Source organism: Lygodium microphyllum, chromosome 15 (assembly GCF_053477565.2).
Source record: "Lygodium microphyllum isolate KBCC chromosome 15, Lygodium_microphyllum_v1.1.10, whole genome shotgun sequence".
Classification (NCBI taxonomy): domain Eukaryota; kingdom Viridiplantae; phylum Streptophyta; class Polypodiopsida; order Schizaeales; family Lygodiaceae; genus Lygodium; species Lygodium microphyllum.
Genome location: NC_141149.1, coordinates 100840033 through 100867184, shown reverse-complemented (window position 1 = coordinate 100867184; position 27152 = coordinate 100840033). Strand labels below are relative to the sequence as shown.

General features: G+C 42.2%; 1 protein-coding gene across 3 annotated transcripts in view; it reads left to right on the top strand.

Annotated features, from left to right (window-relative positions):
- LOC148024828 (uncharacterized) overlaps window positions 1-27152 on the top strand; it is a 65705-nt gene that overhangs the window by 3011 nt on the left and 35542 nt on the right. For 2 of the 3 annotated variants that reach the window (XM_087694478.1, XM_087694480.1), the window contains exons 4-10: window positions 20077-20325; window positions 20479-20594; window positions 20677-20775; window positions 20850-20937; window positions 21058-21287; window positions 21647-21831; window positions 21916-22115. In XM_087694478.1, the coding sequence (XP_087550604.1) occupies window positions 20077-20325; window positions 20479-20594; window positions 20677-20775; window positions 20850-20937; window positions 21058-21287; window positions 21647-21831; window positions 21916-22115 (1167 nt within the window). The remainder of the gene's footprint in view (window positions 1-20076; window positions 20326-20478; window positions 20595-20676; window positions 20776-20849; window positions 20938-21057; window positions 21288-21646; window positions 21832-21915; window positions 22116-27152) is intronic. The other variant, XM_087694481.1, reaches the window with a different exon arrangement.

Genomic DNA, 27152 nt, shown 5'->3' with positions numbered 1-27152 from the left:
ACAGGCTGGTGGCTCGCGCAGATTCTGTCTCTGTTCGCAGATTTCAGACAGGAGATCGTGCAGACTGCAGCGGACTTCGAGGTGAACAGCAGGTTGCATCGTCGAGGTGGAGACACGCAGTCCAGCGCACTGCGCCCGTGTACATATCTGCATATCTTTGTATACAACACACTTTATACAGCAGATCTTCATCTTCCACTGTCTCTCTCTCTTCTCTGCGTTCTCTCTCTCTCAGTCCTACGCTTCCGCACCGCTGCACTCTGACATGGTATCAGAGCAGCGTAGAAGGGCTGACTGAGTGCAGTACCAACCTGAAGAGGGGTTTCTATCGCGACACAAGGCTGCGTTTTCAGCGTTTGAGGGCAGGCAAGAGGGCTGCGCCTCGGAACAAGGCTGAAGCAAGCGCGGGCGCGCGGGAAAGGAGTCCAGGTGGTGGATTTGCTGCTGTTTACTGCTGTTTGACGAGGAGGAAGTTTGAGTTTTCAGCTTTCAAGTGCAGGTTTTGCTTTTTCATCGCCTCTGGCGGGTGAAGAAGTTTCGGGACGCGGAAGAGCCCTAGCAGGCTGCGTTTTCACAGTCAAAGGGGGCTGCTTTTGCGATTGTGAAGGCATTACAGGTGAAGATGTCTATAGAGATTGACTTGGAGTTCCAGATGATAATGGACCGGAAGGTGCCTGTCTTACCGGCTCTTCCCGGAGATCAGAAGCTCGATGGCGACAACTACCGCATCTGGCGCGCGATGATGTTGGCCATCCTTGAGTCCTACGATTTGGCGGAGCTTGTACAGGAGATCGACTGGCCCTCAGTGAGAGATGAGTCCAAACTCTCTTCCGATGCTCGTGCGGAGTTGGCCAAGGCACAGTCTCACTGGGACAAACTGAATGCTAGGATTCATTCCTTTTTTTTTGTCTTGTACTACAGCCGTGATAGCTCACATCGAGCACTTGACGGTGGCTCGGGAGATATGGCTGGAGCTTGATCAGATGTATAACCGGATGACCCTTATGAAGTGGGTTTCTTTGGAGGTGCAGATGCGGACCTTGTCCGTGAACAAGTCTTCGTCGCGGGAGCACATCAACAAGCTTAGACAGCTTCAGATGCAGGTTCAGAATGCGGGGAAGCCGATTTCCTCCGAAGACATGGCGATCACCCTCTTGTCCTAGTTGCCGCTATGATTCGGTGCTTTCTACTCCGCCCTCATTGCTTCGGGGTGAGAGTCCACTCTTCGATGGGAAGAGTTGGTTCCTATGGTCTTGGACCAAGAGGAACAACTAAAGGGACAGAATGCTTCCAAGTCGGAGGCACTGACAGGTCAAGTCTCTCAGAAGAAGGGGAAGGACCAAAAGAAAAAGAAGGGGGATAACAAGTCAAAGAAGGACAAGGACAAGGACAAAGAATCCACATGCCATACTTGTGGAAAGACTGGCCATTGGAAGAAGGATTGCCCTGACAAAGACAAGGACATCAACAGGGACACGAAAGATTCTGGAGCGGTGGCTGCACCCTCATCAGCTGCATTTCTTCATCTAGTTGTCATTGAGGACTCTACACCGAATGCTTTTGATGCTGTGATGACAGCTCCCCAGGCTCGCGAATGGATTGTTAATAGTGGTGCCTCCTGGCACATGACTCCTTCATCAGATGGTGTTGCCCAACTGCGACCTTCGCGTGGGCAGATTCTCATTGGAGATAGCTCTTCGGTGTCTATTGCAGGTCGGGGTGAGATGCAACTTATTCCAAATGGACGTGGTGGTACCCATACCTCAGAGGTCTTGCATGTACCATCTACTGTCAGTTTATAAGATTTGTTCCCTTGGACTTCTGGTGGAGTTTGACAGTGATTCGGTGCGAGTCCTTGATCGTGGGTCTAGGAAGATTCTCTCATCTGGATATGAGGAGAACGGCATCTACAAATTGAAGTCTTCCACCGCCCTCTCTACTCTTCTTCTTACCTCTCAGACACAGTCAGAGCTATGGCATGCTCGGTTTGGTCACCTCAACTATGATTATCTTCGGAGGGCGTCACGTGGACAACTGGTTCGAGGGTTGCCGGACATAGTGGTGAGCCAACAGCCATGTGTTTCCTGCATTCGTGGGAAACAGCATAGGGATGCGATTCCCACCACAGCTTCGTGGCGGTCTACTTCACCGATGGAGCTTGTATCTACGGATCTTTGTGGCCCTATGAGGAAGGAGTCCTTGAGAGGAAGCTCGTACTTCATGTTGATCGTAGATGACTACAGCAGGATGACATGGGCCTATTTCTTGGCGTTGAAGTCAGAAGCTTTCTCCCACTTCAAGGATTGGCTTCTCCTTGAGGAGAACTGATCAGGCCGAAGATTGAAGACCTTGCGATCCGACAAGGGTGGTGAATTTGTTTCTAATGAGTTTGCTCGTTTTTGTGTAGATAAAGGTATTCACCAGGAGTTTGCTAATACCAATACTCCTCAAGAAAATGGCATTCTTGAACGGAAGAACCGAAGTGTGATTGAGATGGCGTGCACCATGATGGAGCACCGACAGACACCTCAGTTTCTGTGGTCCGAGGCTGTGGCTACTGCAGTCCATATCCTTAATTGATCCCCCACTTTGGCCGTTGATGGGATGACACCTTTTGAGGCTTACTTTGGGACAAAGCCCGATGTTTCTTATTTTAGGGTTTTTGGGTGTGATGCTTATGTTCACATTCCCAAGACTCATCGTGATAAATTTGAAGCTGCTTCCCGAAGACAGGTATTTGTTGGCTAGCTCCCAGTCCCAAGGCTATCGTTTGTATGATCCTGTCAAGTGGGATGTGTACACCAGTCGAGATGTGCGGTTTGTGGAGGTTCCGGCCATAGCAGCGGGTGAGGAGCATTCCGTTCTTGGAGATCCAAGGGAGAGTTGGGCTCCCGTGACAGTTCCTTTGGAGCCCGCGCCTTTTGATTCTGATTTTGTTTCTGATACAGAGTCTACTGTTCCACCGGTCACCCCCGAGGAGTTACCATCGGTGGAGATTCCCGAGTCTTCAGCTGATGGAGAGAGATGAGAGGTCCGGCCTCCTCCTTGTTGGGCCCGTGACACACTCCGTGATTCAAGGATCGAGGGGGTCCCTGAGGAGCGGGGACCGCAGGATGGTCCGCGGCGGTCACGGTGGCACCAGGCACATTCTTCAGAGCTTGTTTGCTCTAACTATTGTTTGATGACCCGTATTATGCAGGATCGAGAGCCCACCTCTGTGAAGGAGGCTTTACAGTCTTCGGAGCTTGTTTGCTCTAACTATTGTTTGATGACCCGTGTTATGCAGGATCGAGAGCCCACCTCTGTGAAGGAGGCTTTACAGTCCGCACCATGGAAGAAAGCTATGGAAGCCAAGTTGGAGGCTATTGAGAGGAATGGCACTTGGTCACTCGTGCCTCGCCCCTCGAATATGAAGGTGATTGGCGTCAAATGGGTCTTCAAGACCAAGTACCTTAGTGATGGTTCTTTGGACAAGCACAAGGCTCGCCTTGATGCTAAAGGTTTTGCACAGCGCCCAGGGATTGATTATCATGACACTTTTGTCCCCACTGCTCGTATGGCGACTATTTGAGCTGTTCTTGCCTTGGCTGGCCTGTCTACCAGTTGGATGTGAAGTCGGCCTTCCTCAATGGTGATTTGAAGGAGGAGATCTATGTCGAGCAGCCTTCTGGCTTTGGATCTTCAGATGGGAAAGTCTACAGGTTGCAGAAGGCCTTGTATGGCCTCAAGCAAGCTCCGTGTGCATGGAACGAGAAGATTGATTCGTTCCTTCAGTCACAGTTGGGATATCGGCGTGCCAAGGCCGATCCACAGCTTTATGTACACACTTCCGAGGATGGTTGTGTGCTTTTTGTGTTGTATGTTGATGATTTGATTGTCACAGGTAATCATGCACAGAAGGTCAAAGAGACGAAGGCAGCTTTACATCAGACGTTCGAGATGACGGACTTGGGTCTACTCCATTTCTTTTTGGGCCATGAGATTTATCAGTCTCAGAGAGGGATTTTCATCTCTCAGCAGAGATATGTACAGGAGCTCTTGGTTTCTTTTGCGATGGAGGATTGTCGGACCCTTTCTACTCCTATGGATCCGAACAGGAAGGCCACTTCCCATTCAGCTTCTCCCATGGTGGATGCTTCCCGCTATCGTCAGTTGATTGGATCATTGATTTGGCTCCTCAACACTCGTGTTGATTTGTGTTTTGCTGTTGGGCTCTTGGCAGGGTTCATGAGTGAACCTCAGACGGTGCATTGGCAGGTTGCCCAGAGGATACTTCGGTATTTGAGGGGGACATCTGATTTAGGGATTCACTATCCAGCAGGCATAGGTGGTTCAGCTCTTATACTTGCAGGTTGGAGCGACTCGGATTGGGCCGATGATGTGGACCACAGGCGGTCTACTACAAGTTACTATTTTACCTTGGGTGCAGGTGTTATCTCATGGAGTAGCAAGAAGCAGCCCACGGTAGCCCTTTCGTCTACTGAGGCGGAGTATCGGGCTGCGTCTTCTACCACATGTGAGACTGTGTGGCTTCGGAGATTGTTGGAGGAGCTTGGCTGCCCCCAGACTCGTTCTACTTTGTTGCAATGCGACAATGAGAGTTGCATTGCCTCGGCATGGAATTCTCTTTTTCATGCCTGGACGAAGCACATCGAGATCCAATACCACTTTATCGGAGAGAAGCTTTTGGATGAGACCATCACTGTGGAGTACTGCAAGACGGAGGACAATCTTGCAGATTTGTTTACGAAGGCGCTTCCCCAGGCTCTACTTTGGAGACATGCCAGATCCCTCAGGCTTTTGCCCCGCCCAGGCTCTGAGAGAGGGCGTTAGAGATCAGTTGCCCTGGTCGAACTGCACAGTCCACAGTCCAGTCGGACTGCCACGTGGTAGTCCGATCTGCTTCCGTACATTAATGCAGCCGACAGTTATTTGGCGCCCAGATTTTGGCTATTTATAGCCGAGTTTTCAGCAGTTTGCCCACATTCTTCTGCTCGCAGATTACAGGCTGGTGGCTCGCGCAGATTCCGTCTCTGTTCGCAGATTTCAGATAGGAGATCGTGCAGATTGCAGTGGACTTCAAGGTGAACAGTAGGTTGCATCGTCGAGGTGGAGACACGCAGTCCAGCGCACTGCGCCCGTGTACATATCTGCATATCTTTGTATACAGCACACTTTATACAGCAGATCTTTATCTTCCACTGTCTCTTTCTCTCTCTTCTCTCTGCGTTCTCTCTCTCTCTCGGTCCTACGCTTTCGCACCGCTGCACTCTGACAGATTCATGTTTGGAGTTTGATGGGATGAGACTAAGAAGCACGGCTTCAAAGTAGTTGTGAGCTCCTTAATAACTTGTGAGGTGGGTCAACATCAATTGGTGATAAATTTCACACTTTAAGGAGATCAAAATGATCATCTAAAGTGTAACTAGCCTTCCTTCTCGGATAGGGTGGTAAATAACCTGATTAAGCACTATTTACAGCAATTAACAAATTCACAGAACTGAAATGCATACTTTACCATGTAATCTTGGACATTGGACACCCTGTTGGCCCCAAAACTGGCGCCCCTTCCGGTATTTATTTAACTTAATTAAAGAAGAAGTTGATGTACAATGGGATTCTCCCAATCCCTTTCGGTATTCCAACTCCCTTGCTGTCCAAAATGACCAACAGGTCTTCAATTTGATTTTCCCCTTGATTCGGGCAATCAATTGGCTTTCATTCGCTTTGATAAAGATGGAAAATGCTCCAAATTCAATGATTTGCTGGTCCCTCCACTTGAATAGGCTAACAACAACTTCAGCCTTGTTGAATCCAAGTCTTGGAGCTTCCAAGTTTTGGCACGCTTCTCGAGGCTACTGCTAAATCCTAATTTCTGCTACAGATTAGAGTTTACAGTAGAGAAATCTGAAATTTCTCAGCCTTTGGTGATCTCAATGTTGTAATATTCAGAGCAAGGCTGTAGAAAGATTGGGAGATGAGAGAGGATACTGAGGAGAGAAATTTCAGACTTTCTTCGTGAAGAACTGAAGAAAATCTGTCATTTACTGTGGGAGAAACTGAATAAAAAGTTGTTTAAGGTTAAGAAAAGGGGCAGATCTGAAAATCAGTCTGAAAAGAGGCTAAAACAACAAAGAAAGGGCCCGAAAACATTGGCACAACGTAGGGAATTGATGGCTGCAAATAAATGTTTTATTTGTGAACAGGAGGGTCACATTGCAAGGGACTGTCTCAATAGGCAGCAAGCTGGAAAATCAGAAAATCAAGGAGATTCTAAAGAAAAAAAGCCCAAAACATTAGTGGGATTGGTGCCCGATGTTGTTAGCGATTAGCCCAATGATGATGCTACTGAGTTGTGCAGAGTATGGAGCAAAATTAGGGATCAGTATGCATTGATTTTCTTTGATAATGGTGCATGAGCCAACTTCATCTCTATTGACATGGTCGTCCATCTAGGCATGAGAGAGGATGAGATGGGACCCATGGGGGAAGTTGGAATGGCATGTAAAAGCCATGTAGAGTCTGTCACATTGCTCATTGGAAAGCTTGGTTGTATATACAAGGATATGTGGACAGTGAAGAGTTCTTCATTGCTCCACTTGAGGGCTGTGATATATTTCTTGGTATGCCATGGTGTCACCGTATGCATGCAGTGATTGGTTCTCATGCAAAAAAGATCACTATTCAACATAAGGGAAATGTACTCACACTTGATGTAAAGCTGAAAGGTGAATGTGTCCCTATTGTATTTGCAATTACCATTTCTAAAGTAATGAAAAATCATCTTTCAGGAATCAGCGTACTTGGTTTTTACTAAGGATAAAGATGATAGTGAGAATGTTGGGAACATGTCTAAATTAGAGAAGGATCGCATGTCATTTTTGAAAATGTTTGTTGATTGCTTTTCTCAGTCACTTTTAGGGCAGCTACCGTCTGAAAGGCCAAAAGATCATGGCATAGATCTTATCCTTGGAAGTAGTCCATCTAATAAGCCACCCTATAGAGTCAGTGTAGTCAAACAGGAGGAGATTACGAGTCAGGTAAATGAGTTGTTAGAAAAAGGGCTAATTCAGCCCAATTCATCTCTTTTTTGTTCTCCAGTGCTTTTGGTGCAAAAAAGAATGGTTCATGGAATATGTGCATTGATTATTGTGCTCTAAATAAGATCACAATGAAGAATTGCTTTTTGATTCCTTGGATCAATAATGTTATAGCAGCGTTTAGGACATCTTTTGGATTGTATGATTTTCTTGTTATGCCTTTTGGATTTACGAATGCTCCTATCACTTTTAATCGGATGATGGATCATATCTTTAGGCCATAGAGAGGATTTGTGGGCACTTTCTTTGATGACATGATTGTCTATTCAAAGAACGATGCAAAGCATAGAAAACACTTGGACATTGTGTACAATGAACTGCGTGAGCATAGACTGGTTATCAATGACAATAAAAGTGAATTCTTGTTGCCTGAAATCTACTTTTTGGGGCATATTGTATCGGTTGATGATATTCGCATGGACCCTGCAAAGATTGAGGCAATTCGATCATGGCCACCTTTGAGGAATGCGCATGAGATCCACAGCTTCTTGGGTTTATATTCTTACTATAGGAAGTATGCATGCGGGTTTGCTGAAATTGCATCTCCATTGTATGCCTCACAAAAGAAGGATATGCCATTTAGATAGACAAAAGTGAAAATTTCAGCATTTGAAAAGTTGAAGGAAAAGATGACTTCAGAAGTCGTAATGGTACCTAACGCCAATCTGATGGTCAAAGATGGCGCAGAGACACTCGGAAATGTAAGTTGCCTAGCCAATCTGATTATTGGTTAGTCACATTATTTTTCAAGACATCAAAATAATTATTAGATTAGTTTTCAGCATTTAAAGACTGAAAATTAATATTTAATTATGGATAATGCTAGAAAAACCATTTGAGAAGGTTGCCACTTGTCAAAAATGCCCATGCAAGACTGAAAAACGTCTTTAGAGATTGGAGAGAGGCATTTTTAGTGTATTCAGCCTGCAAGAGAGAGGGAGGAGATGCTGCTGGTTTGATTTGCAGCCATTGAAGGACCTTCTAAGGCAGCTAGGGGTAGGAGAAGATGTCAGAAGTGGTGCAACAATGGAAGCATAAACAACATGCGGAAATAAACTGTTGAAATACAAGACGAGAAAGAATAAACACAAATATAGATGAGAACTCAGATGTATGCTCGGGAAACGGAATCCATATCGAACACGAGGCAACAGTATACAACAATGAGTCACTGGCTGTGTGGGCACCCTAGCACCAGCTTCTCTCTCCTTAGAAGAATCCACAAATTATGGTTGAAGTAAATAAGAGGAGTAGGAGCCCGGCAATATATAGACATAAAATGAAGGGAGCATTAAATGCAGTCGGCCAGCATTAAATGCTCCCTAGCCCTAAAAAAGAGCACAAAAAAATGCGAGTAAAAATACTACAAAAATGTTGTAGCCTTGCAGCTCAGACTCACCCTGAGCTGACTAATCTGCTAACACTCTCAGATCAAGGGTGATCTGATACAATACAATAGTACAATGATGGGGTATCATAAACTATACAACATAGAATCACCAGAAGAACCATGTATATCCAAGGAGTGAGTAGCTAGCCCACCACTAAGATGCTTCGAAGAGTATCTGATGTTGATGTCGATCATAACAGCACCACCTGAAATAGAGAAGAATCATAGCAGCTCTGTGTTATGTCACCTATGTCACTTAGGACATACAAGACCAATGTGCCAAACATATCTTTGAACATGTGATCATGAAATCCCTGCCTTTAACTAAAACTGCCAAAGTGTCCCCTCATGTGGGCTCCAGACAAAAGCCTTCCGCTCTTTGTTAAGTAACCAGCCCATCATGAATCTAGATGTCAATCCTAGCTCCAGGATTTGTACCTGCCAGGCTTCTGTCGATGCGTCAGGGAAGTTCTCTCTGGATCCTGTGCATCTGTATAGACATATAGATGAGGCATGGTTGCCCCATCTCACGACCCTCTCACACTCCCTCTCTGGCACTGGAGAGTCGTGAGGAATGTCCGTATCACCACCACTAGAAAGCAGCCGAGAAAATGGCCACTAAGCCCTTTCCATGATCCGAAGAAGAGGATTTCTTCCGTGCCTTGGACTTCGCCTTGGCTAGAGGATCAGAATTGGAATCTGAGGCAGATGATGACTCGTCGGAGGAGTCCGCATCCCGCTTCGTCTTCTGCTCCTTTTTCTTCCTGGAAGCGGCTAACTCTTTGCAGTCCTTCCTTAAATAACCTTTCTTGCCGCAGTGATAACACTGGGCCTTCGACTTCTTCATCTTCGAACCCCTCTCTGAAGCTGCAAAAGCCTCACATGAACCTTCATAATGTGATAGAAGCCTCCCCTGCAGTCGCAAAGTAGTCTCATGCTCAAGTAGCATGGAGGACATGTGAAGAAAACTAAGAGGAGTTGTAGATGTCTGTGCCCGTAAAGCATTCGCCACTCCATCAAATTCTCGAGGAAGCTTGTAGAGTACCGTACCAGCAAGATGTGCCTCTGATAGGGGAGATTGTATAGTACGAAGCTGGTCTTGAAGTTGGGTAATACGAAGTAGGAAGGATTGAATCGTATCTTTGGATTCAAACTTCAGTTGCTGGAGCTGGCCATAGAGAGTAACGGCCCTCATGGTGGAAGGAGCCTCGTACATCAATTGTAACTTCGACCATACGTCTGAAGCCGTCGGACAGGAGGTGACCGCCGGTAGGACTTCTTTGAAAATACATCGAAGTAATGCTGAATAAGCACGGGCATTATCCGAATTCCATGCAAGCACTGCCTCCTCATGGTTGTCTTCATCAAAATCATATGGAACTGGAGAAGGTTGTCGAGGACGTGCCACAGCTCCGTTAACCATGTACCATAACCGCTTTTGAATAAACCAAGCCTTCATCACTGCACTCCACGTGTAATAATCAGGTCCATAGAGCTTGCCATCAGTGGATGTGCATGGAGGAGCCATCTAGAGAGGAGTTAGAAAAGAAGTAGAGAAAAGAAGGGATTGGGAGAGGGAACATAGCCAAACCACGAGCACAGACTGTAAAAACCAAGAGTTCACATGCAGTATAACCCAAAGACCGATCAAAAGAAGCCAAAATCTGCTGCATAAAGTCAAAAAATCAGTTGAAATCTGCTAGAAACAGCAAAAATGGCCTGCTTTGCCAGTTGCCCAACCCAAAATAGTGCTGTAAACAGCAAAACGCAGGCTGCACACTGCCTAAACATGTGTAGGGAACCATCGCCAGCATCCTGATGATGAAAACACGGGCAACAGGAGGTGTTGGACAGTAGGCAATGGCAAATCTGTAGAAAACGCAGGCCAAACAGGTTGCCTGTATGGAGCAGTAGTAGTCTGATCAACAAGAGGGAAAACAGTCCTGAAATCAGCAATAAAACACAGCAGAAACACAAAACCTGAAAACTGATACCATGTCTCAAGTGGTGCAGCAATGGAAGCATAAACAACATGCTGAAATAAACTGCTGAAATACAAGAAGAGAAAGAATAAACACAAATACAGATGAGAACTGAGATGTATGCCCGGAAAACGGAATCCATATTGAACATGAGACAGCAGTATACAACAGTGAGTCACTGACTATGTGGGCACCTTGGCACCGGCTCTTCTCTTCTCAGAAGAATCCACAAATGATGGCTGAAGTACATAAGAGGAGTAGGAGCCTGGCAATATATAGGCATAAAATGGGGGGAGCATTAAATGCAATTGGCCAGCATTAAATGCTCCCTAGCCCTAAAAAAGGGCACCAAAAAATGCCAGTAAAAATACTACAAAAACGTTGTAGCCTTTGCAGCACAGACTCACCTTGAGATGACTAATCTGCTAACAGAAGACCAATCAACAATAGATGACAGCATCTACAAGTTGTTGAGACAGGGCAGCAGCAGTAAATGACTGATTTTCTTCAGTTCTTCGCATCTACAAGCTGTTGAGACAGGGTACCAGCAGTAAATGATAGATTTTCTTCAATTCTTCATGAAGAAAGTTTGAATTTGCTCTCTCCTCAGTATTCTCTCTCATCTCCCAGCCTTTCTACAACCTTGCTTCGAAGATTACAACATTGAGATCACCAAAGGCTGAGAAATTTTAGATTTCTCTATTGTAAACCCTAATCTACAGCAAAAATTAGGATTTAGCAGCAGCCTTGAGAAGCGTGCCAAAAATTGGAAGCTCCAAGACTTGGATTCAACAAGGCTGAAGTTGTTTTTAGCCTATTCAAGTGGAGGGCCAGCAAATCATTGAATTTGGAGCATTTTTCATCTTCATCAAAGCAAATGAAGGCCAATTGATTGCCCGAATCAAGGGGCAAATCAGATTGAAAACTTGCTGGTCATATTGGACAGTAAGGGGAGTTGGAATAGCGAAAGGGATTGGGAGAATCCCATTGTACATCAACTTCTTCTTCAATTAAGTTAAATAAATACCGGAAGGGGCGCCAATTTTGGGGCCAACAAGGTGTCCAATGTCCAAGATTACATGGTAAAGTGTGCATTTCAGTTTTGAATTTGTTAATTGCTGTAAATAGTGCTTAATCAGGTTATTTACCACCCTATCCGAGGAGGAAGGCTGGTTACCCACAAAAAGAGAGAGAGAGAGAGAGAGAGAGAGAGAGAGAGAGAGAGAGAGAGAGAGAGAGATTAGTGTCATTACGGAAAAAAAAAAGAGAGATTAGTGTCCATTACAAAAAAAAAAGAGAGATTAGTGGGTGCACATCAAGCAATGGAGATGGATGAATAGGTGACAGAAGGAGCATGACACAAGCAAGAAGGAAACAAAGAAAAAAGCATCAATTTTTGGCCAGCAAGCTTGGATCGACCATTCCAAATAGGGAACAGGCTTGGGAACGGCAAGGAACGTTCCTTGGCCTTTTCTCCTCCTAGGAGGGTTTGGAACATGTTAGGTCATTCCTACAAGTTGGGACAATTGTTTTTTGTTTCTATGATCCATGGTCATGTGTGCTTAGAGGCATTGTCGGTAGGATGGTTATGTATGCTATTGGAGATGCATTGTTTAACTGATGTACAGAGTTGCTGTAATTCTTCTCTATTTTTAGGAGCTGATATGATTGGTATCTAAGACACCTTGGTGGTGGCTTGATGACCATTGCTTGGGTCTCCATGGTCTCTTTTGGTAGTCATTGTTGTATGTACTATGATGGGTCATTATCGATGTATCATTATATTCTACCAGATCTACATCCACCCAGCCTTCCTTCTTGGATAGGGTGGTAAATAACCTAATTAAGCACTAATTATAGCAAGCATAGAATCCACATAAACTGAAAATGCAAATGTTACCACTTAATCTTGGACATTGGACATCGGGTTAGCCCGAAAACTAGTGCCTCTTGTGGTACTTTAATTTGTGTTGTTGAAGGTTGAAGTACATTGAGATCCAATCTAATCGCCTTCAATCTTCAATTCATCTTACTATCCGTAGCAACCAACAAGCCTTCAAACCAGTTTGCCCCTTGGTTTGCTTGGGGATTGGCCTTTAATTTTGCTCCTTGGATGCCAAATTGTATCCCAAACTTGATGTTGGTTGGCTGACCTCTTGAAATTCTCTGAAATTCCCAAATTTCAGCCGCTAAATTTCAAGTACTAGACCCTAAATTTCGAGCACTCTTTCCAAGGTGACTATCAAACCCTAATTTCTGTTGTCTGGGACAGGATTTGGCTGAGATCTCTCGAGGGAAGCTGTGAATGGGCTGAGAGAATAGAGAGGAAGTTGGAGAGAGAGAAATTTCAGAGTTTCATTGCCAAAATTGGCTGAAATTTAATGCTGCCCTATTGTGAATGGTTGATTGATTGTAGCCCATCGTCAACAGGAGCCCTACATGCAATCAATCATTTGCCCTTGTGGGACCCAAGATTGTTATCACTTGCTTGTAGATAGTTGATAGGGCTGGCACTTGTCTCCAATGGCCTCATGATCAGTTGGGGCCAGCTCTTTGACAGCCTCGAACGGTTGGGCTGATCACCAACGGCTGGAAAATTTCAGCAACAATTCTCTCTTCCTCCTCTCTTAACTTGCGCAATGCTGAAATGGGGCTCCACTAAGCTCTAATAGCCTTCCTCTCACTTGCATGGGCAAGTTTTGCCAAGTGGTAGGCTTCTAAATACATATTTCAGCAAATTTCAGTCCAATTAAATCAATTTTGAGAATATTAGTTCTGAAAATTAATTTAATAAATAATTCGTGCTTAGAAAAATATTTGTGCTACCCAATAATTAAATTGGCTAGGCTAAAATCTCTTGCGAGGTACCACATAGTACCTGTCAAATACAACTTATTACGACCTTTCTCAGGGTTCTTGGCTCGTCATTGTGTAATAACTAACTTTGCATATCACATGTGCACCTCACATTTGCACATTTATTTAACAATTAATAAAATGCTAAGCAAAGCTCTAAAATTTCATGTCCTTGTGACAAGATCACTCATGATGTGAAAGAGGGTGTTAGTAGATTAGTTAGTCCATATGTGTATTTGGTTGAGTTTCATGGGCTATGCATTTCTTTCCTAGAGAGTTTTAGTAGGTGTGAGTAATTTTATGGGGAATTGATTATTTTATGCATTCCTTGGCTGACTGACTTGTATATTGGGCCCAAATGTTGGCCAACTTGATCCTGTTCTTTGGCTATTTATAGCTTGCTCTCCCTCCTCCTCAGTATAATTGTTAGCATGCTAAGTTACTTGTAGGACTTGTTGAAGAGAAACCGATGACTTACTGCTTGGTTCGATTGTTTCATGTCTTGGCATATGGATTTCATTTTCCAATTATTCTTTTGAGCTCTTTCTTTGTAGTGTTCTTCTCTAACTTTGGAGACTCTACTCTCTCGTGTTATGCAGTCTATTGTAGCAGTTTCACACAGTTCCATTGCTGCATCCATTTATGACACATAGTAGATGAGATACTTGGGTCCCTTAAGCTTATCATTAGTAGAACAACATGGAGGTGCCATGGAAGAGGAGATGTAGAGAAGATGAAGTAAAGAAAAAAGTCAAAGAGAGGTAGGTGCTTTGAGTTCAAAGAGTTTAACTAGTTTGAGTAAGCACACCGAGATGAGATCAAAAGTGATTAGAGTGTAGTGTATAAGACATGACAACTGATTATGCGCGAACCCTCTCAAAAGCAAAGACTCAACCAGCCACAAAAACATGCATTTGAAAAGATGTCGATAGTTGTAAGGACAAAAAGGTTAGCCTAAATCCAAAACGTGAAACCAACCTTCCTTCTTGGACAGGATGGTAGATAACTAGATTAAACACTTATTATAGCATGCAAATAAATTCACAAATCTGAATTGAAACTTTACCCTAAAATCTTGGATAGTTAGTCATAGGGATGTGAATTTTTATTGCACCCTGCGCTTTCAGTCTATCTACTTTTGGTTGGCTGGACATCTCTTCCCTAAGCAAGGTGACTGTTTATTCTGCTTCCTAACTGTGCGTTTTTAGTTCTGCCCTGGTGTGCCCTGATTTCTACCCTTTCTACGTCAATTTTCAGCCTATCATGAGCAGCCTACAATTGTCAATACCATATGTGCCTCAGTCTCCCTTTAATAGGGTGAACACATTCTGGATACCATCGACATTTAATGGCTAATTCAATACCCTAGGCCTAAACTGACAACAAGCATCACCTAAGATGTGACCAACGTAACTTATCACAGCCTTTGACACCCACTAACATCTCGAGTTCCTTGGCCCATCATTGTGACTTAATTGACTTGCACAACCATGTGCACCTCACATTTGCACATTTGATTAATAACTAAATCAAATGCCAAGTAGGTTGGCAAATGCACATGTCCAGGCAGAAAACAGGTTGTGCATCAGCGGATGAAATCACCCAGCCCTAGGATTAGGTTGTAGCAGTCAAATTTAGGTAGGAGCAGCATTGGAATGGAGAGGGCATAGATTTGCAGTAGTAAACAACACCAGTAACACTAACACAGACGTTTGATACCATGTCAGAATGGGGGCAGCAATAGAGGCAAGAGAAACTATTGTAATAGATCGTATAAACACAAAGAACTAGAAGAACATTGTAAAGAACACAAGAACTCAAGAAGAATATGCTCGACAAATGGAATCCATATATCAAGGCACAAGAACAATATAAAGCTCAAGCATTGAGTCACCGGTAGTGGGCATGGTTTTTCTCTCTCCACAGGATGAGTATTTGCAAGTGTGGTGGTCATTGAAAGTGGAGGAGGGAGCATGTCTATAAACAGACAAAAAGAACGGTAGATGTGACTAATAGTTGACCAGCCCAAAAGCGGGTGCTTGAAATTAGGTTGGCCAACCTCAGTTCTCTTTGGTATGAAATGCCCACTCAACTACACAACTCTAACCCTTGAGATGTACACTCTGCTAATAGAACTATCCAACCCTTCAACCTAATTAAACTTGTTAGGTCCTTGTGGTGTTAGCCCTTGATTGAAATGCAAGACACATGATAAATATCACCACGAGACCTTAGAACATGTATAGCTTGACTCCAATGAAGATGCTTTTAGTGCTTTAGTGAAAAGTTAAGGAGAGATCCGACTACCAAAAGGTAGGAAAGCTAAAGATGTAAGATAGAAAGAATAGAACTATGTAGCGGAACAAAGAATACAAGCTTGAACAAACCTGCAAGAACTAAAGAGCCACAAGTAGGGAAGGGAGGTAACATCTCGACGAGGGTCATAGACATTTGAATCAAGGGAGATAACATCTCGATTAGGGTCATAGGCATTTGAACCAAGGGAGGCACCATGCCCCATGATCCTTTGGTCTACATGGTTTGTTGAAAAGGTGGGGTCTGTCGCTTCTTGCTGCACATTCGAGGTAGATGACAACTTAGAAGGAGAAATTAAGGTTGCATCCTGCTTATCGTCAATGGAGTCAAGATGTGCATGAGGACCAAATCCATAGGAGCGGTAGATGTTAGATATTCAGTCATCCCTTGGATAGGCACAGGGAGTGTATTGTTGTATACTTAGTACTCTTGGGCATAGTTATGCATTTCTTGGATTAGGTTCGACAGTTCCATGTAGTCGCTAGATCATTTCTAGCAATTTTGGGCTATCGGGCAAGCCACATAGGCTGTATAGGATGCCACGTGGCACATGCATTATTTGCGCAGCAGTTATCATTATTATTGCTGTGGCTGTTTTATGCAGCAGTCAACTAGTTTTTAACTGGCCAACCTAATCATTTTTTCCCTATTGCTACAATTGTTTAACTAGCCAACCTGATCATTTTTTCCTTGTTTCTTGGCCTATTTATAGGCTGGCCAGCCCCGGTCATTGTCACTTGTTTTTTAGGTGGAGAGAGAGATCGTCCAACGGAGATACGCTTAATCCTTGTACATGTCTACCTTCTTCACTTCAGCGTTCATTCATTGTAGATTTCTGCATTCTACTATCTTTTTCTCTCTCCCTCTTCTCTCCATGTTCATTTTCTTTTAGTCCGGTCATAAGCTTTCGCATTTGGTGCATTCTGATAGTAGACTAGTCAGGCAACCCTTCTATTGTCAACAAGTGGGCTGGTTGATGGATTGGTTCCTAGGACATGTAACCAACGGGTCTCCACTCTTCATTGTGAGCACTTTGTGGGCTTGGTGGATGACCTGTAGGTGTAGGAGTAAGAACCCCTCTTGGTTGCCAAGAAGGTGCACTATTTCCATCTCTTGGTGGGCTCAAGGTTCGAGGAGTAGTGTCTCTAGATTTGGGTGGGGTTGTTGTTGGCCTTTGAACAACACTCATTGCCAAAATGACTTGCCTTTTATGTTTTAACAATATTGGCAAGACATATTCTTCTTTGGTGGATACTAGGGCACCCTTTAAAGATGTCAAAGGTGACCTCTTATGCTTGGTCAAACATTTGTGCAAAATGCAATAGTTAACACTCAAATTCATAGAAGGTGGGCAATTAGGACTATGAGATTGTTTGCTACATAAAATTGGAGTATTTAGATTGTAGCAAGATAGAATGACTTGGTCACCATTTGAGTTGGGAGGTCAAGTAGTGCCAAATTTGACAAGTGATGATACTTGGCTTATTTTACTATCAAGTTCTCTCTATAGGCTCTTAGTGATATTGGCTACTAGAGCTCATGATCAAGTTTAATGCAATGGACATGTATCATGAGTCACAAAACGGTTGGTCAAATGTGCCCAATGCTCAAATGCAAGATCCAAGTGCGGTGACCATGAATGGAATTTAGGCATTAGACTCAAATGCAACATCAAAGCATTGTACCATGGATGATACGTTACACAAAGTGACGTGAAGTGGCACTTAGGAAGTGGGGAATTGTTGAGATAGGATCAAAATATATTGAAACGCGTTTCCTAGACCGAAATGTTTCGTAATCTCAAAATGGTGACACGTGGTGTTTCAGACTAAACTCAGAATGTTTCGGGACATAGAACGTTTCCATGGAATAAGTTGCAATGTTTATGGTCAAAATTGAAAGTTTTTGCCCTTTAAGAAAACACAGTCCATTTTAAGCCACAAATGTGCCAGACAGGATCAAAATATCTTGAAGCGTGTTTCCTGGATTGAAATGTTTTGTAATCCCGAAATGGCGCCACGTGGTGTTTCAGGCTAAACTCAAAACTTTTCGGGACATAAAACGTTTCCATGGAATAAGTTGCAATGTTTATGGTCAAAATTGAAAGTTTGTGTCCTTTTAAGAAAACATAGTCTATTTTAGGCCACAAATGTGCCGTTTTGAGGGTTGATCAAGTGAAATTGGATCAGCCATATCAATCACAACTTTTACAACCAAAAAGGGATCCACCCTTTCAATCACAACCTTTCATAAAAGAAACATTGTGATTCTTCCATATGTGAATATTAAAAGTGAAGAACTAAAATAAGGATTTTTGCCACGATCTCGTCCCAACTATAGTCTATGACCATCGGTTATGACCAACAAAGAACCTAATCCCGAGGGGGGGGGACTCTCTCTCTCTCTCTCTCTCTCAAAACGTCCTCCATCTTATAGCTTCATTAACATCTTCCAACTTATAATTATAAATTCTTGCATAGTGATAAATTCAAGTTTTTAAAGTATAAGTCTTTAAACCTTTTTAACTAGGATATCATGTAATCCTTGTCTTCCCTTGATGATGCGGCGTTCCCATTCCTATTTCACCCCCTTTGAAAATTCGTGTTCTTGTTCCTGTTCACGTTCCCATTTTCGTTCTGGTTCCAAAGTTTCCCTTAACTGTGTTTGCATGAGCTTAACTAGTATCATGGCTTTTCTAGAAGTGTACTATGTCATGAGAACTATCTTGGGCCAAGTTGGGGTTTTTGCCCTTGAATGAAAGCTTGTAGATCTTGGGAATCCTGTTAGCAGTCATGTTTGTCATGCCTTGTCATCTCCTACCTGTGAGCCTCAGTTTGAGTCAGATGAGGACATTAGGAGCTCTGACATGTCTGTCATGTGTTATGATGGGGGAGGCTAGTCACTCTTGACTGGCTGTCTTAGGATGTGTATTTCTTTTTGGCCTCTTTTAGTGGGCAGCCACTGGCTGCTCGGCCACCTTTTGGTCAGTGTTGTGGGGCGCCCATTTTAGGGCATTTTTAGGGTTTGCGCCCATTTTAGGGTTAGGGTTAGGGTTTGTCCTTTGCCTATTTATAGGCAGCCCCCCTCCCCACTTGATCACTTGTCTTCTTGCAGATTCCGACACTCCTTCTCCCCCGTGGTGGTGCTGCCATCATCATCAGCCTGATCTGGTGCCCTCACTGACGCTGTGGGCTGCGTGCAGGGACTGATCAGTCTCCTTCCGCCTTCCCATTTGTATTCAGCATTTATTTCAGTCAGTGCAGATTTCTCTTCCTTATTTTCTGCTTTCTCTCTCTCTCTCCCTCCGTGTTCGTATTCCCTCTTCCGCAGCGCACTCTCACAAATCCAACATTAGTGGTATGATGTTAGACAATGTTGTGAAATTTTTGACCTAAGTTAGTCCCTTCACTAAATGCATTTTTCATTGTAGTGTTAGGAGGAACGAGGCAATGGGTAAGTGGGTGACAAAACATGAAAAGATGGGTGGCTAGGTACAACATGCAGCAATGAAGTGCTCTAGGTACTCTATGTAGATAACTAGTGTAAGGTGGGGTTGCCTGATAGAATGAAGATGGCCCACTAAGCATTGGTGTTCATGCAAGCTCTGTGGCCATTTGAGTGATGTTTGGGGCTTGGCAAGTGCAAGATGGATACCCTTGTATGTGAGCTCCTAAGAATCCCTACATTGGTGCACCTCCATTGTGTGAGTGAAGAATAGGAATGGGACTTGTAGGGTATGTGTGCTATGATGGGGAAGAGATGAATGAGCGAATGGAGCAGCGAGACGCTAAATGAGAGAAGAATGGGTGGGAATTGTGGTGAGAAGATGAGCTGATGATTTGGGCAGTAGTGGTGGGAGCAAAATGCACCTCTCCGAGCAGCAGGATGTCGATATAGACGAGGGCAGGACATAAGGTTGGCAGGCTGAAACAGCAGGTGAGGATCCTCTGGTGCAAGGCGGCAGCTTCAGTTTATAATGACAGCTCCTCCTGGGAGCAAACAGGCTGGGTGGCATTTTCAACAATAGGATAGCAGCTCCAGATGATGTGCGACATCTCTAGATGAAGACATGGGCAATTGGGGGAGAGAGTGATGGCTGCTGGCTGAGGCAGATGGGCACTTATTCTATTGTCCCAAATCATTACAAGCTCTCTCTAGCTATGAGAGTTTATGGTGGTGTTTGGTAAGTGGCTTCTGGATGCTTGTTAGTCTTTCCTTGGTTCGCTAAATGTTTAATTCAGGTGGCTGCTTAATTGTTAAACTTAGTTTCTATGGTGGAATAGTTATTATTTCCATTTATCATCCGTTTTGGTTATACCTGAGGTTTACATGTTGAGAGGCTTATAATTTCTCTTGTATCTTATATATGTTGTTTTATCAGATATTCTGATGTGGGCATGACATTTTGGTCATTGTGAACCAATTCTGGCAGGTATTAAGCATAGCTTGTTGTGTCTTTTATAGTCACTGTGGGAATCGTGCTCCATCAAGGATAAACTCATTTGGAAGGCAGAGGTCTGGCCAATTTATTTTTGATTATTTGAAGAATTCAAACAGGACATGGTTTGCAGGATGGCCTCAAATACATGAAGTTAAGGAGCAGATATGCTCCACTTGGTTAGGTCCAGTGGGTTCTGCAAGTGATTATCCAGTATTTTCTAAATGGGTTTTGTATGGAGAGGTACTTGTGAATGTGCTGAAGTGTTTTCCTGTCTCCGACCTATGATTTAGTAATGTAGAACCGCGTTTCATTAAAAATTGCTCCACAGTTTCATGACTTTTTTTTCTTTTTGTGGAAGCAACACAAAACCCTAATCTTTCCTTGTGGGTACAGCTAGTTTGCAACGAGAGCTGTGTTGGCTTATCTGACAATATATCACCAGTCTATTCACTGTGGGCAACATTTATTGGATTGTACATTGCGAATTATGTTGTTGAGCGTTCAACTGGGTTAGTTTGTCAACTTGCTACACATAATGCCAATCTTTTTCAATTGTCATTCTAACATCATAGTGCTCCTGTATTTGTCCAGGTGGGCTTTAACTCATCCTCAGACAGTCTTGGGTTCTGAGAAACAGGCAAGTGCAACCAAGACTCCGGACTTTTTGGACATGGTTCCTTGGTATTCAGGGTAAGTACAGTTCTTTACTTTTGGTTCAGTCTTTTCTTTACTGTGGCTTATAAGTACTGGTTCACATGGTGCAGGACATCTGCTGATTTATTTAAAACTGCATTTGACCTTCTGGTGTCTGTGACATTGTTTCTTGGTCGTTTTGACATGAGAACAATGCAGGTAATACTTCAGATGGTTTAATACATTCTAGTTGAGGCTTTCCATATGATCCTTATCTCATTTTATATACTTTAAGACTGTTTGTTTGTACTCATACTAGATCTGCTGCAATGTTGGCAGGCTGCAACAGTAAAAGCTCAGTCCAGTCACAAGAAAGAAGAATTTTTATACAGCCATTTAAGCAAACGCCAGGAACTCTGGTTTGATTTTATGGCAGATACTGGGGATGGTGGCAATCCTACCTATGCTGTGGCTCGTCTTCTGGCACAGCCTCATTTGGGAGTAGATGTAGAGGGCCAGTTCAAATTTTTGCCACGTGGGGATTTGTTATTGATTGGTGGAGATTTAGCGTAAGTTCAGGCTTCACTGGTTTTAATTTTCCATTGCTTTGCTGGAAGTCCTTTTTTGTTTGCAGAAATTCATAGAATTGTGATGTTACTTTAGATTTTAGATGTTTCCCTTTCCAACTTTATTTGGCACTTTGATTCTAAAGCCTTGTTGCCTCAATATGGGTGTGGAGAGTTTCTTAGGTTTTGAAGCACCATCTTTTTAGACCTAAGTTCTTTTGCAAGGGTTTTAGTGTTCTGTGTCTTTTACCTACCTTATGGATTTGGGTTTCCATTTCTCTTTACTTGGACGGTCGTATGTCCTCCTTACATTTCAAGGGTTTTTCGGCTTGAGTTGATATGTCGTGCTATATGTGCTGCAGTTATCCAAATCCATCTCCATTCTCTTATGAGAATCGGCTGTTTCGGCCTTTTGAATATGCATTGCAGCCTCCTGATTACTATAAGTCTGCACACATAGCTGTCAAGAAGCCTGAACTTCCACCTGGGGTGCAATCTCTTAGTACTTACCAAGGTCCACAATGTTTTGCCATTCCAGGGAATCATGGTGTGTGGCATTTATTCCAGGAAATTTGTGCTGTCATAGATCCAATTTCTTTTTCGTTATTGACCTTATGGAGTTGTTGCTCAGATTGGTTTGATGGCCTTGAAACTTTCATGCGATATATATGCTTCAAAAGCTGGCTTGGTGGCTGGTTGCTACCACAAAAGAAGAGTTATTTTGCATTGCAGCTGCCCCAAGGCTGGTGGGTATTTGGATTTGATCAAGCTCTATATGGAGATATAGACATTCTGCAGTTCAAATATTTTTCTGAATTGATAAGGAAACAGGTACACCATGTGAAATTCTCATTTTGGCTTAGACCTACTCCATTGATGTATGAAATCTCTCCCTGCATCTTTGAAGCACATATGAAGTAATGAAACTGTGAATGGTTAGCCAGCCTTTGCTTCTCAAAGTGGCTTATGTGCAACCCAACTACAAATACATTTTACTATTTTCAAGTTCACATCAATTGTAAAGATGTCATTTCTTCAAAATACCAAAACTTGAAATAATTGAATAAGTGATTCAGGTCTGGCCATAGTTTTTTCACACATTTCCATACAGCAAACACATATGGGTATGGAAGTATGATTCAGCACCTAGGGCTGAAAATCATACATGACGCTGATTAATTAAAAAGTAAACAAGAAAATTTACATTAGTTATAAAACCTTAAACTTCAAGGTTCAGCTTTCAGACTTGGTTTTCTTGCATGAGAGACTCTTTTGTAAAAGTGGCATACTTGTTATGTTTCAGACCCTGATTTTGTAATCTCACAATGGTAGAGCATGTTTTCCCTTTTCCATATGGGTATGAAATCATTTATTTCCCACTTTTGGTTCAATCAACCATACGAGTATGATTCCTGAAAACAGCCTTCCTCCTCGGATAGGGTGGCAAATAACTTGATTAAAAGTAATTACAGCAAGCATCACGAGAAATGCTGAAAACTACTGTTGCCTTGCTCAAACAGCCATGGAAGTTGTCACCCTACATCCAAGGACCACTAGAAAGACTGCTGTCTCCTCCTGTATATTTGTCACCTACACTAGAAAGACCTTGGGCTGCTGTCAGCTACTCCTGAAGGGCTCCAAATTGCTGTCACATGCTGTAGGAGTGAGGATTGATCCTTGGTGGCTGCAAATCGCATGAGCAGCCTCTCCTTGATCTCTAATAGCCTTCTTCTCTCACAATGGCTGGAATAGATTTCCACCAGCCTCTAAAAATGTTTTTTTCACTTGTCAAGTGGCAATCTTCTAATCCCATTTTCCAGCATTATCTAGCTTATTGAAATAAATTACTAAAATATCAATTTTAAAAATTAATTTAATAATTATTCTAGTGTCCATAAAAATAATTCCACCAGTCAATAATTAAATTGGCTTGGTCAATTTGTCTTCCAAGTTTCCCTAAGAAGTTATTGACCCTTAGATTGACATTAATTAATTCACCACTGATATTAGTAGCCAATAAATTGGTCTAGGCTCAAATCTAACCTGGGTACTACCTAGTATCTATCATGCATAATTTATTATAACATTTGCTTTTGGCACCAATTGATATCTCGGTGTCTTGGGTTCCACACTGTGAAATAATTAACTTGTACCTCACATGTGTAAGTGACATTAGCACATTTGATTAACTTTTAATCAAATGCTAAGCAAAGCAATAAAATTTCACCTACTCATTCCAACTATGGGCTTGGCCTTAATCTAGAGCCATACATACTTATGCTGATTGGTCCTAGACCACTTTTAAAGGAAATGGAAATGGCTATAGTTTAGTCATGCAAAAGATTAGGTTGATGGTAAAAGATGTTTTTGTTGGACTCAAAGAGATAGCCGAAGTTTTAATTCAATTCAAAGGAAAATATCGAGTTTCTAGTTGAGAAACTTGATTTGGACAAGAAAATCAAGTGTATAGCTTACGTTAGTTTCTATCTTATTAGACATAATAAAATATCAAGATTTCAAAAAATGAGTATAATCCTTGCATGCTAAAGAAGAGCTTGGGACTAGATGTGAGCATTTGACATTGTATGTGAGAAGAAGAGAGCTAATGGGGGCCATATAAAATACAAACAACATGACAAACAAATGTAATGATAGTTAATAAATGCACAAGCGAGGTGTGAGCATAGTTGTCGAGAAACACACTTCATAATGTTAGGATTTAAGAAAACTCATTTCATACCTGGACATTTATAAACACATTAAACATCTATTTTAAATTTCCAAAAGAAGACACCCTTTCCAATGAACATTTATCATGGATTCATTTGATGCATTGATATGGATATTGGCATTGATTGAGAGAATTTTGTTTGAATTGTGGTCCAATGGCACCATCTTTAGTTAAAGTTAATGTTAGCCGTGGATAATGGACAATGATGCATTTAAATATAGATGTTATGGTGAATATTCATATGTATTGTATAGAATTATGACTCATGATTAGTTGTGTTTGCTTTGTATATATGTACATGTGCGTGAACATAGAGTTTTATAGTTCTTTTCTATCTTGAATGAAACTCATCTCTAATGTTCTATGGAACTCGTATGAAACTTGTTTCATACACCCCAATTTAGAATCCTTGGCAATTGAAAGCAGCCTTATTCTTTCTTGGCAATTAGCCCCCCCTTAGGTTGACATTAATTAATTAATTAATGATTCTCTTCTAATGTTTCTATTGACATTAATGGCTAATAAAATGATCTAGACCAAAATCTTTTACTAGATACCACCTAGTACTTGCCAAGTACAACTTATTACCACTTTTGCCATAGAAACATGAAATGGGGAATGGGAATGGGGAATTGGGATGGAGATGGTGATAGGAACACCAAACCTAGGGAACGGGATGTGGGAATAGGAATAGCATTTAAAAAATTAAAAATCATGAAAAGAATTTAATATTTTACTCGTAATCCATGTGGAGTGTTAAAACCGAGATATGTAATCCACAAGGGCAAATCATTTTAAGTTTAACTTTAAAGATATCATGCATCATTCTAAAATTAGTCATTACAAATTAAATTATAACTTATAAGGCTCAAGAGTTAAGCTATTCAATAATAAAACGCATAATATATATGCCATAAAACAATGAACAATGAACAATGAACAATGAACTAAACTTTAAAGTCTAAGCTGAAAGAACATGCCCATGGCCCCATTGCCAAAAAACTTAAAAGATTACGAATATGAAGTCTAATCTTTGAAAGAACATGCTCATTGTTCCAAAAAAGACTACAAATATGAAGTCTAATCGCTAGATTAAAGCAAAATGCGGTGTGCCAAAATAGCCCAAAGGGCAACTACAAGACTGCAAGTACAAATGCAATGTCGGCATGGCACAACGGCCCAAGTGTCACACGGTCATCAATGATTATAATATCATATACAATGTACATGTGTCATGAAACTCATGATAAGCAAACTAAATCAAAGATCATCATGATTTGAGGTTGCTCTAGTTACTCTTGAAGTGCCAGCCTCATCATCATGTGTACCATGAACTACTGTATCTCCCTTAACATCAATATGTTTCTCCTCTTCTTGCTGCATCTCCCACTCTGAATGGATCGGACTTTGTTGTCATACTGTTACATAACATCCTCAAATTAGCACTAACAATTACCAAATTGTTTGTCCTCTCCACACCAAGACGGTTCCTCTTCTTTGAAGCAATGTAAGCGTATGTACTTCACAATTTCTCCACACCAAGATGGTTCCTCTTCTTTGAAGCAATGTGAGCATATGTACTCCACAATTGCTCCAAACAAGAGGAGCTAACTAATTGACTCAAAATACGGATGGCTAGTTGCTACAAATTAGGACCACCTGAACCATAGTCCTTTCACCACAAAGCTGCCCCAATCTTACAACGATCCTCCTATGCATCCCCATAACCAAAAGAATCGTGAAAGGTCCTATAACATGAAAGCTGGTCTCTGATCTTTCATCTAGTGCCATAATCAGGCATTAGACGAGACAATATGATTCTCCATGCATCCATATTCTCAATGTCATTCTCTTGATCCTTGCCGTGGAACTCAAGATTCACAACAAATGTAGCTGCATGTATGGGTGAGCTATAGGAGTTCCACCTTGTCACAACCAAATGGCGTATCTTCTCATATGTCTCATCATTTGGTAGCCAATTCGTGCACCTTTTCATTTAGCCTATCCATAGCCTCATATACCTTACCAATGCAAGGTTGTGTAGCATCCATAACCCTCAATAAATGCACAATAGGTGATACCATAGTATCTATCCGCCTTATATCATTCTAAAAAGCGGAGTTATCTACTTTCTCTAAGCATAAGATACCTGTAGGAGTATCTGACAATGCTGATGAGGCGAACTCATCACTAAGAAATAATTGCCTCAAGGCACCAATGCATTCTCTTAATCTACCTAACATCAAGAAGTTAAAGGCAAATTTGGTATTAGAGTATTTTAAAAGTGTCTTCTTGGACTGCAAAGAGAATTGATGGCGAAGAAATTGGTGATTCAAAACAAAACTAACCATTTGAGCTCCTTGCTCTATAACAGATGCAATCCATGACATGTTACCAATATCCTTTAGTAGGTTATTTAAGCAATGAGCCATATAATATGAAATTGTGATATGCGGATAATATCCTTGGATAATAGCACTTGTTGCCATATTTGCAGACTCTCCATTTGCAACAAATCCCACAACATGCTCTCGGCCAATAAGCTCAATACCTGTAACCCACTTTGCTTCAAGTACATCTACCGACTTTCCTATCCTTGAGGCATCATGTGAAGATATGAAATACATTTTCCCATGAGAATGCAACCATGCCATGAATGGATCGCTTGCGTGTATCACTCCAAGCAGCATCAATCAACGAAGTTTCATTTTTAGCCCATAAGCTATTTCTAGTCATTGTTACTTGTTCAACAAGGGGCTTTTCCTTGTCGAGCAAAGCAATGCGTAAGGTCTCTGATGATGGAGGTATATACGAAGGGCTATACTCACCAATCTTCTTGCACATCAATTTAAAATACTTTAATCTGGCTACATAAAATTGAAGTTGGTTATGACGTTGGGTGTAAAGCCCCTTTGGGTGTAAACTTCCGTGTGTATAAACTTATGGGTGTGAACACACCCTTTACTTGTACCCTAACACACCCTTTGGGTGTAAACTCCCGTGTGTATAAACTTATGGGTGTGAACACACCCTTTACTTGTACCCTAACATATAAATACATTTTTATTCTTTCAGTACCATGCAATACATTGGTACACTCTTATACGATTCTCTAAGCTCTCTGCTCAATCTCTGCT